Source organism: Myodes glareolus, chromosome 3 (genome assembly GCF_982192425.1).
Source record: "Myodes glareolus chromosome 3, mMyoGla1.1, whole genome shotgun sequence".
Lineage (NCBI taxonomy): Eukaryota > Metazoa > Chordata > Mammalia > Rodentia > Cricetidae > Myodes > Myodes glareolus.
This window is the reverse complement of record NC_142028.1, coordinates 57,548,553-57,563,844: the sequence shown is the minus strand read 5'-3', so window position 1 is coordinate 57,563,844 and position 15,292 is coordinate 57,548,553. Positions and strand designations below refer to the sequence as shown.

At 41.8% G+C, this 15,292-nt stretch overlaps 1 protein-coding gene across 28 annotated transcripts in view; it reads right to left on the bottom strand.

Annotated features, from left to right (window-relative positions):
* The window catches only part of Magi1 (membrane associated guanylate kinase, WW and PDZ domain containing 1), a 610,906-nt gene that overhangs the window by 68,030 nt on the left and 527,584 nt on the right, over positions 1-15,292 (bottom strand). For all 28 annotated transcript variants that reach the window (XM_085686765.2, XM_085686766.2, XM_087904480.1 and 25 more), the window contains 5 exons: positions 13,955-14,012; positions 11,012-11,124; positions 8,921-9,013; positions 2,099-2,281; positions 419-1,039 (listed from right to left, as the gene is read on the bottom strand). In XM_085686765.2, coding sequence (XP_085542891.2) covers positions 419-1,039; positions 2,099-2,281; positions 8,921-9,013; positions 11,012-11,124; positions 13,955-14,012 — 1,068 coding nt within the window. The remainder of the gene's footprint in view (positions 1-418; positions 1,040-2,098; positions 2,282-8,920; positions 9,014-11,011; positions 11,125-13,954; positions 14,013-15,292) is intronic.

The following is a 15,292-nucleotide window of genomic DNA, read 5'->3' as shown; positions in this document are numbered from 1 at the left end:
TGGTCCAGCCTCTGTGGCCAGGGCCAGGAGTCTTATGAGAGAAATCTTCCTTGCTTTTAAGAGACAAATCTTTCTTATTTTTAAAAGACACGGGATCCATTTGACAGAGCCACTCTAATTTTGTGTATGCAAAAGAATATATAAATTTGATTGTGAAGAGTGTTCAATATTCAACCCACAGATATTTGCCAAGTATTTTCAAGTAAGTAAGTGAAAGTGATCTAGGCTTGGGGGTGTGGCCTGCCGGCACACTGCTTGCCTATCATGCTGAAGGCCCGGAGTTCAACTTTCAGTGTCTCAGAAAGGAGAAAAAGAACAACAAATCTTTAACCGAAGAAACAAAACACCGCCGGGTAGTTGAAGACTAGTAAGCCAACTGACGCACCTCAGATTCCAAAAGCAAAGAACAAAATCGTACCTCCTCGCTGCACCAACAGTGTGACCTCACTTCCCTTTGGACATTCGATCAGCATGTCCACGACTTGGTTGTGTGTCAGGGCCTGCACGTTCTTCTTATTCACTTCCACGATAAGATCCCCTTCCTTGAGGCCCCTGCAGCGGGGACTGTCAACAATCTGTTTCACTCTTTGGCCGCCACCACCGGGACTATCGGCAATGGTAAAGCCAAAGCCCATTGGCCCTTTGACTATGTGAACAGTTATCAGCTCCGGCTGCGTGGCTATGGAAGAAGCCAAAGAGACTGTGTCATTGGGATAACCATAAGAACTGTTGGAAGCCACGTCGGCAGGGCTGCTTGGCCTGGCATCCTTCATGCTGCTGACTTTGCCTGTTTTACTACTGTGGCTTGCTGGTGAATCATAGGTCTCTTGTCCATTCACAATAATTGGTTCTTTGTCCAAAATGGCCACCGAGGTCACTAAACTTGTATTGGGGTCATCTGGGTCAAAAGGCAATGGATAACCTCTGCAGAGTTCAAGGTCCACACTGGCACCAATAGGAATGGACTGGAAGATTTTTACAACTTGAGCATGTGTGTGTCCCAAAACACAGGTGTCATTCACGCTGACAATCACATCTCCTGTAAGAGGCAAGAGTTTGCAGGTCAAACACCAGCACCAAAAAAGGTTGCGACAGTCAACATTCTCTTAATGTTTAGAACCTACTACCTGAAACTCGTCACTATAGGCCTGTTTGGAGCCAAAGATGCTTGAAAGAGGAACTCTATTTTATTCCTCCAGAGAACTCCGCATAGACAATGTTCTTCCCACATGAGAAGTAGCATTCTTACTTCGGCATATCCTGGTTACTACGGATAAGAAACCAACCCTAGGAGAAGTTGATGCACACTGACCTTGTTAAACCATATGTGACTTCCCAGTCACCTCTCTCCTTTTCTACTGACTTCACTGCTCTAGCCCAAGCCCGTGTGCCCTTGTCACATTCTTATAACCTAGTCTGTTCACTGTGCCTCGTGCTAAACATCATCTTTGGGTTTCTGTTTACTTTTGAGGGTCCTGTGTCACATCTGACTCATCCTTTGTGTTTAGGGAGGCGGTTTCAGAGTCAAGGTCTCGCTCTGCAGCTCCATAGCTATCTGAGTGCCGGCATTACAAACCAGCACCATTAGACCTGGTTTTAAAGACATCTTACACGGACGTATATGCTTTCCTCTTGTTGACCAACCCTTTCGAAATTTTATTTCTTCTGTTCCTTCAATATGAATCTGAATGAAACAGGGTGGGGGTGGAGCGACCACCTGCCAAAACCAGATTGGCTATTTTAACTGATAATAAAGCATTCTTTTACCATCTAATGTCTTCTGAGCTAAATGACAATATAATAATCCATGAAAGAACACTGGAGTTCTAAGTTTAAAATTCATTTATTCAAATGGATCTACATTTTTAGTAAATTACTGCTTTACCATATGCAATAGCATTGTAACAGGTTTCTAAAGTCAAAGAAGTTTCAAAGGTTTTCATCTAGACTAGGGGTAGGAGGTGCTGTAAGAGAGGGATCTAGCTCATTGCAAGGTATATAAAGGACACACATAAAGGAATCATGATGCTGTCTGCCCTTGTTCAGATGTGGGTAGAGGCCTTACCACATGGGACATGCTATGGCCATGTGAACTCACCTGTCTCCATCTTCCCGTCCAGGGCAGCAGGACCATCTAGGACGAGGCTCTTGATCTGCAGGAACTCATCAGGTTCGTCCCCTCCAACCACTGTGAAGCCAAAGCCACGACTGCTTTTCCGTAGCTTCGTGTGAATGAATTTGCCTTTCAACTCAGAAGGGTTTCTTGTAAAAAAAGGTTTGCCTGGTTTAGATTAGAAGGAGAGAAACACAAGGAAATTCACTGTGAGTATACCTGTGAAGGAGCCAAGGATGCTATAAGACAATGCAGACAGCTCTTCAAGAGCATGGCTTGAAGCTATGGATACAGATGGGGCCTCTTTGGGACCAGAGAGATGACTAGTAGTTAAGAGCACTTGCTGCCCTTCCTGGGTACCCAAGTTTGGTTTTCAGCATCACATCAGGTAGTTCACAACCGCTGTAAGTCCAACGCTAGGGAATCTGACAGCCTCTTCTGTTCCCTATGGGCACCTGCACGTACATGAAGTGTCTATGCACATGTACATAAATATATTTTAAAACTCTTTTCTTGATTGTAGGAATGAAGATGCTCCTGTACACTCTGTTCAGGAGGTGGATGTCATAGTCATATTGTCATACATAGAGAATATCTTTCTTTCAAGATAGGGTTTCATGTAACCCAAGCTAGCCTCCAGCCTCTTGTACAGACAGACACAGATGACGTTGAACTTCTGATCGTCCTGCCTCCACCTCCCAAGTGCTAGCTTAGAGGTGTGCAGTACAGAGATCCGAACTCGTGTGTCAGAAACACAGGGCATTCTCTCAGTTACAGCTCAATCTCAGGCATGTCATCCTCCAGGTCCAAAAGAAAAGGGAAGAAGACAAAAGCCAGTCTCAGGATTATGACATTCTTCCTCAATTACAGCCTAGTTTACAGCTACTGGGCCGCCACAGCCTCCCTAAAGGAAGCAGCTGGTCTCTGCTTTGTACCATGGTTTTCTTTTCTATTTTGCAGTGTTCACTATAATGTGCTACCATGGACATGGCTTCTATGCACAGGACCACCTGAACAGAAACTTTAGCTTTAGTTTTTAACCACACTGTGGGTCAGAAGATTACAAGAGGTGCCCTTCAACCATTTAGGCTATTGGCAGTGACCTTGACTGACTCCCAGAACTTTAAGGTAGGCCCCTACTGCTGAAGACAATACTTGCTTTGGTCATAGGACTTCAAAGAATGGAGCTGGAAGTGACCTGGAAGAGCACCCTCTGAGGACTGGCTTTCAAAGTATCTGAAGGCGCTATACAAGCTGCCAAGGGAGACAAGTGGTCACTAATCCTGCCTAGCTGTGAAGCCTATGAACCACAACAATGACTAGCCTGGCAAGATATCCCCAATGGTGATGGTGGCACTTTTATCTTGTGTGTATTGAACAAACTGTCTTTTTGGATTTAAGACACATTCAATAGGAGGAATCCATGCCAGCTACTGTCACCTAGCCAACTTCCTAATGGCTGATTAGATCACAGACCCTGAAGGAGAACCCACCATTGTTATCTTCCTAAGCCAATAATTTCTAACTATATTCTAAGTACTTATCCTTATGTACAGAGAAACTATAGCTCTTTCCACTCACCAATTTTAGCCACAGATTGAGACTATTAGAGAAATCAAATCCACAACTGGTCAAAATGCAGGGAATAAATGACCTTGGGATTCCTAGTTCCAACAGATATATCTACAACACAACCTCTATACCCAAGGTTCAGTGACTATCAGGGAAGAGGAGCAGAGATGACCAAGACCCCTAATGCTGATGAGTGCTTTCGGTTTATGGCAGTAAGTTACACTTGTGAAATCTCAACAATACGGTTGCCTAAACAAGATGGACACATTGACAACACCAGCTAACATGCAAATGTGATACAGGAAATTCTGAAAGGCCTTCTTTTAGGGCTACAGGTAATCAATGGTTGTAGAGAGAAGTGGGGAGAGGAAAAAGAAGGTGGAGGAAAAGAAAGGCTCAGTGTTCTTCAAGTACAAGCTCTTGGTAAGTTATCCAATCCCAAATGGTCAGTCTTTTAAACAAGTGTACATATAAGTAACACTAAATGGACTCAATAGGTTGTGTCTATGTGTGTATATATGTAATAATAATGATGATGACAATAATAATAAAAGAAGAAGAGGTCATGAATTTGAGAAGTAGTTGGGGACATGGGAGGAAATGGAGGGGGACAGGAAGGCGGAATGGAAATGATTTAGATAGAATACTCATGTATGACAATCTCAAAATAAAATTAAACAAAAAAGTAGCATTTCAGAACTAATTCACAAAGTAGTATTCAGGGCTCACTAAGTCCTTCTCTGCATCCAAGAAGCTTGTTGGAATTTCTCGGGTTATCCCAAGCAGCAGCCATCTGCTTCGTTCCTAATTTCATTTGCTATATTCTGCCCTTGCTACACCCTCCTCATCTGCTCTATTTCTTTTCTATCGAAATACATTCTTTTAAGAGGGAGAAAAAGAAGCTACCCCATGCCTCTGCACTTAGCAGCCTTGGCAGCCAGTTAGAAAAGTTATTTTTGGTTAGCTATAACTAAAAGGCTTAAAAAGGTCTCTGGGCACACACACAAATTTTAATTGCATATTTTAAAAAGTCTCTGGCTTTTACAAAGAAGGCTCCTTCAAATTGGCTATAGTCAGAGGTCCGCTCACAAACCTCTCCAGTACAGTCAGTCCAAGGCTTATTGGAAACTCAACAAATGGCAGCCCTGGAACTGTGGTTAAAGAGAGGCAAGATTTGGCAGGATTTGTCAGGCACAGTCATTTGCCAAGGTGTGGGGAGAAGGATGGCACCTCCAGCAAAGACTTCTGGGAGACAGCTCCCAGGGCAATTACTGGGTAAAAAGTCGAAGACAGGGAAAATAGGCTCTGAGTTTCACTTTGGGCTGTGGAAGTCAAATGGCCTAGGTCTTACAGAAGAGGCTGACAGGACTCTAGAGAGCTTGAGGGGTACACATTTTAGGTGGGCAGAGACCTCAACAGCTAATGACTTCTCAGTGAGACTTTCACGGACAACATTATTAAACAGTGCAATGTCTCTGCAATATTTCTAGGCCCCCTTTCCCGCTTCATTTTTGTCCTTAGAGTTGACTGCTCTAACACAGTACACATCTCACTAGCTGGCTTGGTTTCCTGTGTCCCTGCTGAAGAAGCACTACGCATGCACTAAACTCAGTAGACTATACGCTCCAGGGCTCCAGGGAGACTCACTTGCAGATTCGAGGCTTAGAATCTGAATACTGTGATACGTAGGAGGCGCTCTAACAATTTCTGTTTAAGGACTGAATGGCTAAAGAGGAATACAATGAACAGATTCAGCAAGATCCTGAGACTGCTGAAAAGAAGTGACCAGGTATTTGGTAACTTTGCTTTTGCCCATAGGCAAAGTTAGAAGATGTGAAAATGTACCACATAGCTTATCTGAATTTTAACTACAGAGACAACATCAGAATTTTGTATTAATGCACATTCTATTATGTTTTAAGTATGGGTGGTTCATAGGTTAGAAATTATTTTCTCTCACAAGAAGGGAGATTTGATACTCTTGGTTGCTGCTCTGTGGTCTATGCCTTCTGGTGAGACACTAACTTCTTGGTTGTGTATCTGCAAACTCATCCGAATGTCTGTTAAAAACATACTCATATTAGTCCTTACCCTATGACCACTGAATGAGGATCTTTTGGGTTGGGTTCAGAACTCTACCCTTGAACTACCCTTAAGTATTGTCTGCCAGGTCAGAACTACACTAGGGTGTGGTACTTGGATTCTCTACACTGGAAGCTTCTACCATCACCTAGTGCAGCACTGGGAATACTGAGTAGTTACTCCGATCTATATGGCAGCCACTAGACCATGTAAGGAGATATCAAAGCCTTGACATAAGGCTAATGGCCAAAAAATTTCAATTTTAATTTTTCTCAGTTGCAGCTAATTTAAACCTAAATTAATATGTAACCAGTGATGCTGTACTAAATAGTAGAGTTTAACTAATGAAATAAAGTACCCCACAAAAGTAAAATGATAAAAAGTTATGAGCCAGAAGTTCATTTATTCCTAATGACAACGGCATTTATATACATATGTTCTACTACTTTGTGGCAACCCTCTCTAAAGAGAGACAGAGATGGTACCAATTTCACATAAGGGTTATTAAGAACAACCAAATGATCATGGATATGAAGGACTTAGAGGGGGAACCTGGTATGCAATATGGTTCAATAAATCAGTCATCATGGAGCTAGAAGATGGGTCCAGTGGGAAGAAGAAGCTACAGAAGTCCATCCCCAAACCCAATCTGGAAACCGGAGTTTTCCAAGAACACATCTACAAAATGACCAGTTGCTGGGAAGTAAAGTCAGTCACGGGAGAGTTTGGTTTAAAAATTAACAACCAAGTCAAGTTGCAAGATGACTTCTTGATCTACCATCACAAAGATAATGTGCAAAACTAGGATGTGTGAGCGGCAGGCTGGTAACCTGGTCATAAACCACGAGACTAAAGTCTAAACATTTATTACACTCCCGGCTTAGAGAGAATGAGACCAGGTGTCAATGTGTTTCTTTGGTGTTAGTTATACTCCAAAGACTGTGTCTGTGGGATGAGGCTCAACACGAAGGTCTCACTGTAGGTTGGCTATGAGAATGGCTAAATCTGTGTAGAATTCAGTGGACCTGGACTGTCTCAGCCCACTGTCAGGTTAAACAGGACTAAAGAAAATAAAGAAAAAGAATCAAAAGTCCACGAGTATGGCTCATTGGTCGAGCAGCTGCCTGAGACACCATGGATCTGGGCATCATGGTTCTCGCCTTTAATACCAGCACAGAGGAGGCAGACAGGAGGATCTCTGTGAGTTTGAGGCCAGTCTAGTGTATACAGCTAGTTCCAAGCCATCCAGAGCTATATAGTAAGAACATGCCTCAAACAAACAAAACCAAAATGCAGGGAGACTCTGAGATGAAACACACGGACAAATGTGGTCTTAGTTGTGCTTTAAGCACATGGTAATCCATGTCCTGTACCTTTCCATCTTTAGTGTATTTCATCTCTTAAAACAATTCTTTTTAAGAACATGAGCCAACACTCCACAAAAATATATACATGTATGCATATATACACACTGTTTCATTCAATAATACTGTAATTTCAACAGAACATACCTATCAAGGGGTTCTACCTGATTGGGGATTAACAAAACAAACAAACAAACAAACAAACTCCTAGTCTCATGCCTCCATGGATTTACTGAAGAAAGTACTGTGAGATGACACAGCACCAATGAACACTAATTACACTGTTAAGCTCCATAAATGACAAGCACAGGAAAGTGAAGAATGAATGACAGGAAGCAAGAGTAAGTCAAAGAGTGGGAGGACAAGACAATGGCAGAGAGGTCCGAGTCTATGTAACTCTTTAAAGTGGCCCATGGTGTGGCTGGTTCAGGGCATTTCAACAAGACTGGTACAACTCTATTACTATGAGAGAGGCGAAGCAAGGTGACGTGAGCCAAAGAAAAGATCTTCTATTCCAAGAAATGCTGAGGACACTACAGCAATGATGGTATTAATTAAGTTATTATAGACTACAGTCTATCTTTAGGAAACCATTATCATAATAAGACATAGTTGTGTTCTCAGAGATATTAATAATGATCTAATGATGACATCAACTACTAGACACAACTTCCCACTGGTTTCATGGCTCCGTACTACCAACATTCCATTGTTGCGCAGCACTATCCAATGTAGTTCTGCTTTTCTTATTTGAAAACAAACAAACAAATGAAAAACAAAAACAAGCAATCCCAGACAAGCTGCCTCTCTTCCATCACTGAGGACTAATAAGGCCTGACTACAGCAAGGCTCAAGAACCCAAATTACGAATGATCCTTTCTAAGAGGCTACAAGTATAAAGAAACATAAGACCCATGCAAATGCTGTAGGACACACCAAAATAAAGTAGCAGCAGGGCAGGACTTTTAAGATAAAGTTATCTACACTTAGAAGAAAATATTAGTCAAAAGCAAATGTGTTGCCTGGAACCTCAAAATATCTAATACCAGTTTAAAAAATATTGTGCTCTCTGAATCACTCATTCCCAACCCTGGGATGGTTCTGCTCCTGAGAGGCATCTAACAACATCTGGGCATCTTTCAGATTATCATGGTACCAGTAGGAGGTGGGTGTATGCTCCTGAAGTCAAGTGGATAGTGATAGTTCCAAACATCCCACTTAACTAAGTGCTGAAGACAGTCTCCTTTACAAAGAATTATCTAGCCAGAAGTGTCGAGAACACTGATGCTTAGGAATCACCAAACCTCATTTTTATTTTTATTTTCTTTGGTTTTTCGAAACAGAGTTTCTCTGTGTCCCGGCCAGAGCTGTCCTGGAATTAGTTCTCGTAGACCAGGTTGGTCTCACAGAGCTCTGCCTGCCTCTGCCTCCCGAGTGCTGGGATTAGAGGTGTGAGTCACCAACGCCCGGCTGCAAACCTCATTTTTAAAAGGAGAGTTTAGGACTAGCAAGATAGCTTGGCAAAGGTGCTTCATGCCAAGTCTGACAAGCAGAGTTTGAGCCACAGGCCCCAGGTGGTACAAGAGAGAACTAATTTGTTCAAGCTGCACTTTGACCTCCACACATGTTATGTGGCATGAGTATGGGGGTGGCACACACATAATCATACACACACACACACACACACACACACACACACACACACACACACACTCAATCAATGTAATGAAGAAATTAAACAGTGAGACTCTAGAGCTCCAACTACCATGCAATCAAAACCCCACATTACCCTGAAGTGGAGCTTCCCTGGCTGGCTCCGGATTGCTCTGGGCATGGGAGGGAGCGACAGGAGGCACAAGGGATGCGTGATCTTCTGTCCATTCTACAAGAAAGAAAAGAAGCAATTTCCTGGGTTGTCTCTCAACAGCTGCACCATTTATCTTCTCAGTAAAAGTCAAAGCAGTGAACCAATAGCAGGTGGTGAGCAAGAGAAGCAGCTGACCGACCTCCCTTTGTGGTGAAGATGGCAAGATCTTTCTCTCTCATGTCTGATCTTTAGGTAAGGAAATACGACATAACTGGTAAAAATTCAACGTTAGAGGCTTTAAGTGAAAACAAGTGTTTTTTGTATTGTTTTCTTTTTCTTTCTTTCCCTTTTTTTTTTTTATAAAGTATAAATCCACCTGAAGGTAGCCACATGTGAAAGAACCTTCTACAGGCTCAATGAGGGGTCGGCTGGTCTGCTGAACCTGCCTGTCCCGCATGGTGAGTTGGATGAAAATACATGCATGACACCATTTAGCTGAGATGCAAACTTCTGTTGTCTCTGAAGCCCAAAGGAAAGCCACTGCCAGATCCTAAGTCTAATCTCAAGAACGTTGGAGGCCAAGGGACACCTTGCAGTGAATGATCCTAGAGATGGACCTCAGTCACCTTCCCTCAGCTGACACATCCCACTGAATGCATCCATGGCTCAAAACACATTTTCTGAGACTATTGTGTTTTATCATCTCAAGAAAAAATAAATTAAAACTATTCTTAAATTAAAAAGCAGATTAAGGCAGAGGATTTTCAGCTGGCAAGCAGGCTCCCTCTCCACACATCGTTAAGGGTAGCAGGTGTAAACCATGGCTTATCAGCTAAATTGAGCTCAACGGCTACTTCTGTATAAACACAAGGCGTGAACATCTTTCACATTTTTAAAGGCTTAAAATTGAGTATTTTCTGCTACATAAAAATTATGAGATTCACATTAGTGCTCATGAATGAAGCTTTATTGACCCACAGATATGCCTATTATATTCGCTGTTTTCATATTATAAAGGTGAGTAGTTATTATGGGAACTAAATGTCTCATTAATCCTAAAACATTTGTGATATGGCCACTTATAGAAACATTTGGCTAGCCCTATAGTTCAAGGTCTATATTTGATTATGTTCAGGGGCTAGGAGTGTGGCTCAACAGCTGAGTAGGTGTTTGGCATGCATGATGTTCTGAGTTCAATTTCCAGCACCATATGCATATATATATTTTATGTTCAGTATTGTAGGAACATGTGTTATACTTCATATTCACATAATTGATAATCATACATTATATTTAGAGGGTATAAATGTATCAATTTAAATTATAATGAAAAATTAGGAAAAATCCTAAGTATTAATAAATGAATGGTTACATACTAGTAGAAACACTCATTAAATGACACATTATTCAGCTATTTAAACTATGAGTTAACTATAATAAACCTTCAAGCAGATCTAAGAAACAAAAAGTGGGGGAAAAAACCCCAACAAGTTGCTCGAATATACCTGGGATATATTTATCTACAAATTTATCTTGGCTTTACTATTTCCAATTTGTATATACCAGAAAATTTCCGCACAGTGAACATCTGAGAATGGGTTGGGGCAGGCACTGGGAAATGTAATGCTGAGTTCTGTTCCTGGGTTGTTTTCATTTCTATAACGAATATGAATTCATAACTTCCGAGAAGCACTCAGGATTACCAGCTCTGATCCCTCTGTGCATGGTTTCCAATATGAAAAAGGAGTCCAGCGCCCAAAGGCTCCGCTGGAAGTCAGAATGCTACAGGGGCACTGGATTTAGACAAGGATTGCCATGCAAATGTGGCAGGGGACCCGAATTTCCTCACCGCCCAGCCAGCTCTGCAGGCTAAGCTCCCTTCTAAGGCAAAGTTTAGGTCTGAGAGCCGGTGCGGGTGTCCCCTTCAGCAGCATGCTCCAGTGCTATGGGAGGAGGGGCAGCCAGAGGAGAAAGTTAGTCATCAAGGCCAGCTCTGACCACACGGGGGTGTCAGTGCCTAGGTTTCGCCCCACATTCCCAGCTCAGGCAAAAGCCTCCAGCAAAGAAGCCGACCTTCTGGCTGTGGTGGTTGAGGCTGAGGCTGCTGCTGCTGCTGCTGTTCAAGCTGTTTCTTCCTTTTGGCTTCTAGGACTGGGTTTTCATACTGTGTCTTCCTGTTGATGTGGCTGGGAAGGAAGGAAAGCAGTTTTCAGGTAGGAAATACTCATTTCAGCAGCTAAAAGCTGAGAAAGCCCTTTGGTTGGAATGGAGCAACACAGAGGGTCTGGCGTGGATATGCAGATAAGAAGCAATAAACACGGTTTCCATTACTGGCTGCTTATGTGCACTAAGAACTAGAGTGTCAGTTGGGAATGCATCTTATTAGAAATTCCTAGCAAATGTCCTAAGGCAAATTGTTTTCTTATTCGTGCAGCAGAAATTCCTTGTATATAGGGGATGTGCTCTGAGACCCTCAACGGACACTAGAGCCCAGGATAACACCCAGTTCTATATAAACTGGAATTTTCCTCTGCATCTGTACACACCTATGGTGAAGTTTAATTTACAAAACAATCGCAGGAAAAAGACTAACCACAACAATTTACCAGAGCCTCCAGCAGTCTCCACAGGTCATTTCTTTTCTTTCCTAAGTCACTTAAAGAAGTTCTTCCCCACCCCTTTAGCATGTTCCAACTGCCTTTGTGCTCAGGGTTCACCATGAAGTAAAGCAAGGGACATGTGAACACAGCATATGATACTGTGCAGCTGACCTGGTGACTGAGATGGCCATCAATTGATTAACATGCAGACAGTGCAGAAAGCACGGATGTGCCAGACATGCATCATGACCTGGTCTTCATGGAGCAGCAAGGACGGAGAACTTGTCATACCCAGAATCACACTCAACTAGATAGAGCTATTTCAAACCTTGAGTGGGTGAGACCACAGAAGCGCACCATGTATGTAGGGACATGATCACGATGGCATTTTGTGGGGAAGGGAGGCAGCCTCTGACAGTATGAGCTAGCATGCTCACTCAGCTATGGCTGCTTTGGAATTCTAGGACTTGAGTCAGTGACTCTACCCAAAATTTCAAGCTATCACCTGAGATGAGAGGTACTTAAATTCAGAAGCACATTTGGAATTAATTAAGATTAAACTGGGGCTTTGAAGTGATCTGTGGCACACTATGGTAGAACTCTTGAATGGCTTTAAACAGCAGGGTTTATAGAAGCCTAAGAATAAAGTTTAAAAAACTCCACTAACATATTTCAACCATGTTAATTGACTGACAAAGAGAAAAGACTGAAATTCCAGCCTGTAAACAAATATACTACAGAGCTGCCATATATGGGCTGCCCACGCATGCGTCAGCATTGCCAGGGCATAAATCTCATTTTTTTTTCATTCAAACAAAGATACTCCATAGATAGCCAAACTAAGCAAATGTGATGTGTTCAAAGTGAAAAAAGCCTAGACATTTTAGATGATTATGTAACTAATAAGGCTAGGGTGCACACACACATGCATGCATCTCTTTTGAATGATAGCCTTATTTAGTTTGTATTTATGCTAAGTACACATAAACATACATATACAGATGGTTTCATATGTATGTATGTATATACCTTTTAAGCCAAAACAACAATTCACCAGAAGCTTGGGGACATTCCTATTATTTAAAACATCAACTATCTCTTTTGAAATTCAGACTTAATTTTCAAAAAAGGGTTTATCAAGTAGGGTGGGCAGATTATCTTTAATTCTTATTAAAAGGATATTTGCATCATGATTCCTTTGGAACAGGCATTAAAAGACGCAGAACCAGATCTGAGTAAGCTATCATCTTATCCCCAGGGCTAGGTTTCTTTTCCCTTCAAGGCAGTGTCCAGCGGCTTCTTTTCTTCCTAAATACACCAGGCAGCCGAGTGCCAAAGAAAGCCCAGACTCACCTGGCAGAAGACTATTCACCTGTATAAAAGAGCTTCGGAGCTCAGGGAGGAAATGTATTTTATTAGGATCAATAAAAATGGCTTTGCTTGTGTCTCTGATGACGATACTTCTTCTGTTCTGCAGAGGGAAGCAGGACTTGTACTGGTCAAGGGCACTTTCTTTACTGAACTCCTATAATTGCTTCACAATAAAATGCTGGCATCTCATTGAGGCCTGACATTTTTGTATAATATGCTCCTATTATAGGGGCATTATACAAGTGACTTTTTATTGCCAGCAACATGAGAAAGAGAAAGAAGACCTTTTATCTTCACCGTGGCAGGAAGGATAATGGTGATACAAAATTTATATGGCACTTGCCTCGTTCAAAGGAACTGTATTAGTTATCTCTCATTTTCCTCAGAGGAAAAGATACACTTTATATGTTTTTAGTATTCTACCTCTTGGTTATTTTTAAAATTTATTTCCAGTATCCTGCTAATCAATAGTTTAGTAAAATGACAAAGGACATGTCCAGTGATAGAATAAAGCCCATAGTGAAGAGATCACACTAAGAGGCGAGACTCCTGGGGACAGACCAAGGGGACAGATTAACAGGTCCTGCATCTCATCCCAGTTTTCCATTTCCTTCTTACTCTTGGCAACATTTCATAAATTATTAAGACGTGTCTAACGCTTTTAGAAAGGCAGAATGAATAAATAAGTAATCACTGTGAAGTTCAGATAGGCATGAAAGAAGTAGGGCAGTAAGGCCCCTCTGAGAACGCACAAGCTCTTTCACGGGCTTTCCCATATCCCGGCCTTCAGCTAACTCTCACAGAGCACCCGCCATACACACTGGGTCTCGGTGATGTGGAAGCTAACAAAAGTCACACGGGTTGACACCCTTCCTGAATTTCTTCAGATTCAGGGATGACTTATTCACTAAATTCTTCCTATTTTCATTATAAAGTCATTACTATTACTTTGAAACTTGTACCAATGCCAAGATACGTTTAGCACCATGCACGTAAGTGCACAGTGGTGTAAAAACTGGTATGTGGATTATCCATGGGCACTTACTCTACATAGTAGACACCGTAGACAGGGTCCTCAATCTTTTCCCAGCCAGCAGGCAGCTCTGAAAAAACAAAAGAACATCAGAACAAGAAGAGCTTATTCTTGAGGAGCCAGGAGCTCAACAACTGACTTATTCAAAGGGGAGTGATGCGTACGAACACCTTGAACCGAATTAAAACAATATTCTACCACGAAGAAGCATGCATTATTTTTATTTTGCTCGGTGTACTTTTCTACATGAAAAAAAAAACCAATTCTTTATCTACTGGTATTTTACTTATGAAAATAAAACTTAATAAAATGCATTCCCAGCTGCCTTCATTATCAGCCAAGTATAAAATTAGATTTTAATAGAAACACTTAAAACGTGCCCTGAATGGCTACTTCTTACCTTAAGTATCTATAGTTTGCTCATTGTTTCCAGACTACCTGGCTACACAAGCAAAAACACATAAAAAATGACTTTCTTTTCCTTTTCAACTCAATGGTTTCATTTTGCTTTCCTTGAAGGAAAATTAAACCTACATCTTATTTTCTCCTTGTTCTTATTTAACACTACTGAATGAATGAAAATGATGGGGAGCTGGGTGCCTGACACACACACTCTGAGACTCTGAGATTCTTCTATGTGGTTCAGTCTGTCTTTCCAGAACTTGATTTATGAAGACAACACAGACAGTGTTGTGTGTGAGCGAGTATTATTTTTTGGATGTCCTCCTAGTGAGGGGTGTCAGGCCCGTCTGACACTTGCAATTTTTGCCCTTTGCTGCTGGAACACTGGGATTGTAGGCATGGACTAACAGCTGACTTTGTTATTCTTTAAATGTGACGGTGACAGGGAGGATGGCACTGGGTAAACAGTGAACTCTGTCGCCTACAGTTTCACATCAAAGTTGGAAATTCATTTATTAACGAGGCTCCCGGGTTCCACCAAATGAATCTGTTACAGAGAAGCCAGCTGCACTCGGCTGCTTTACTTAGAGAAAGTAGCACCTAGGTCGCATCTGTAACATCAAACAGTCCTTCCAGGCAGAGCAGCAATTACTCAAGGAGGATTAAAGCTCCGCCCATCTCTGTAACTAAGCAAACTTGGGTAACGCTATACTGCGAAGTGAATCATTATTCCTACAAATCACTAGTCCGAGGCTTTGAACACTACAAACACTAGAAGTGTCACTTAATTTGAAACAGTTGTTTTTAATTCAAAGAACGTGTAGTAACTATTAATTTATTTTTCGAGATGTTAATACAGTTACACCATTTTCCCATCTCTTTCCTCCTTCCAAAAACTCCCATACACCCCTCCTTGTCTCGTTCATATCCACAGTCTCTTTCTCAATG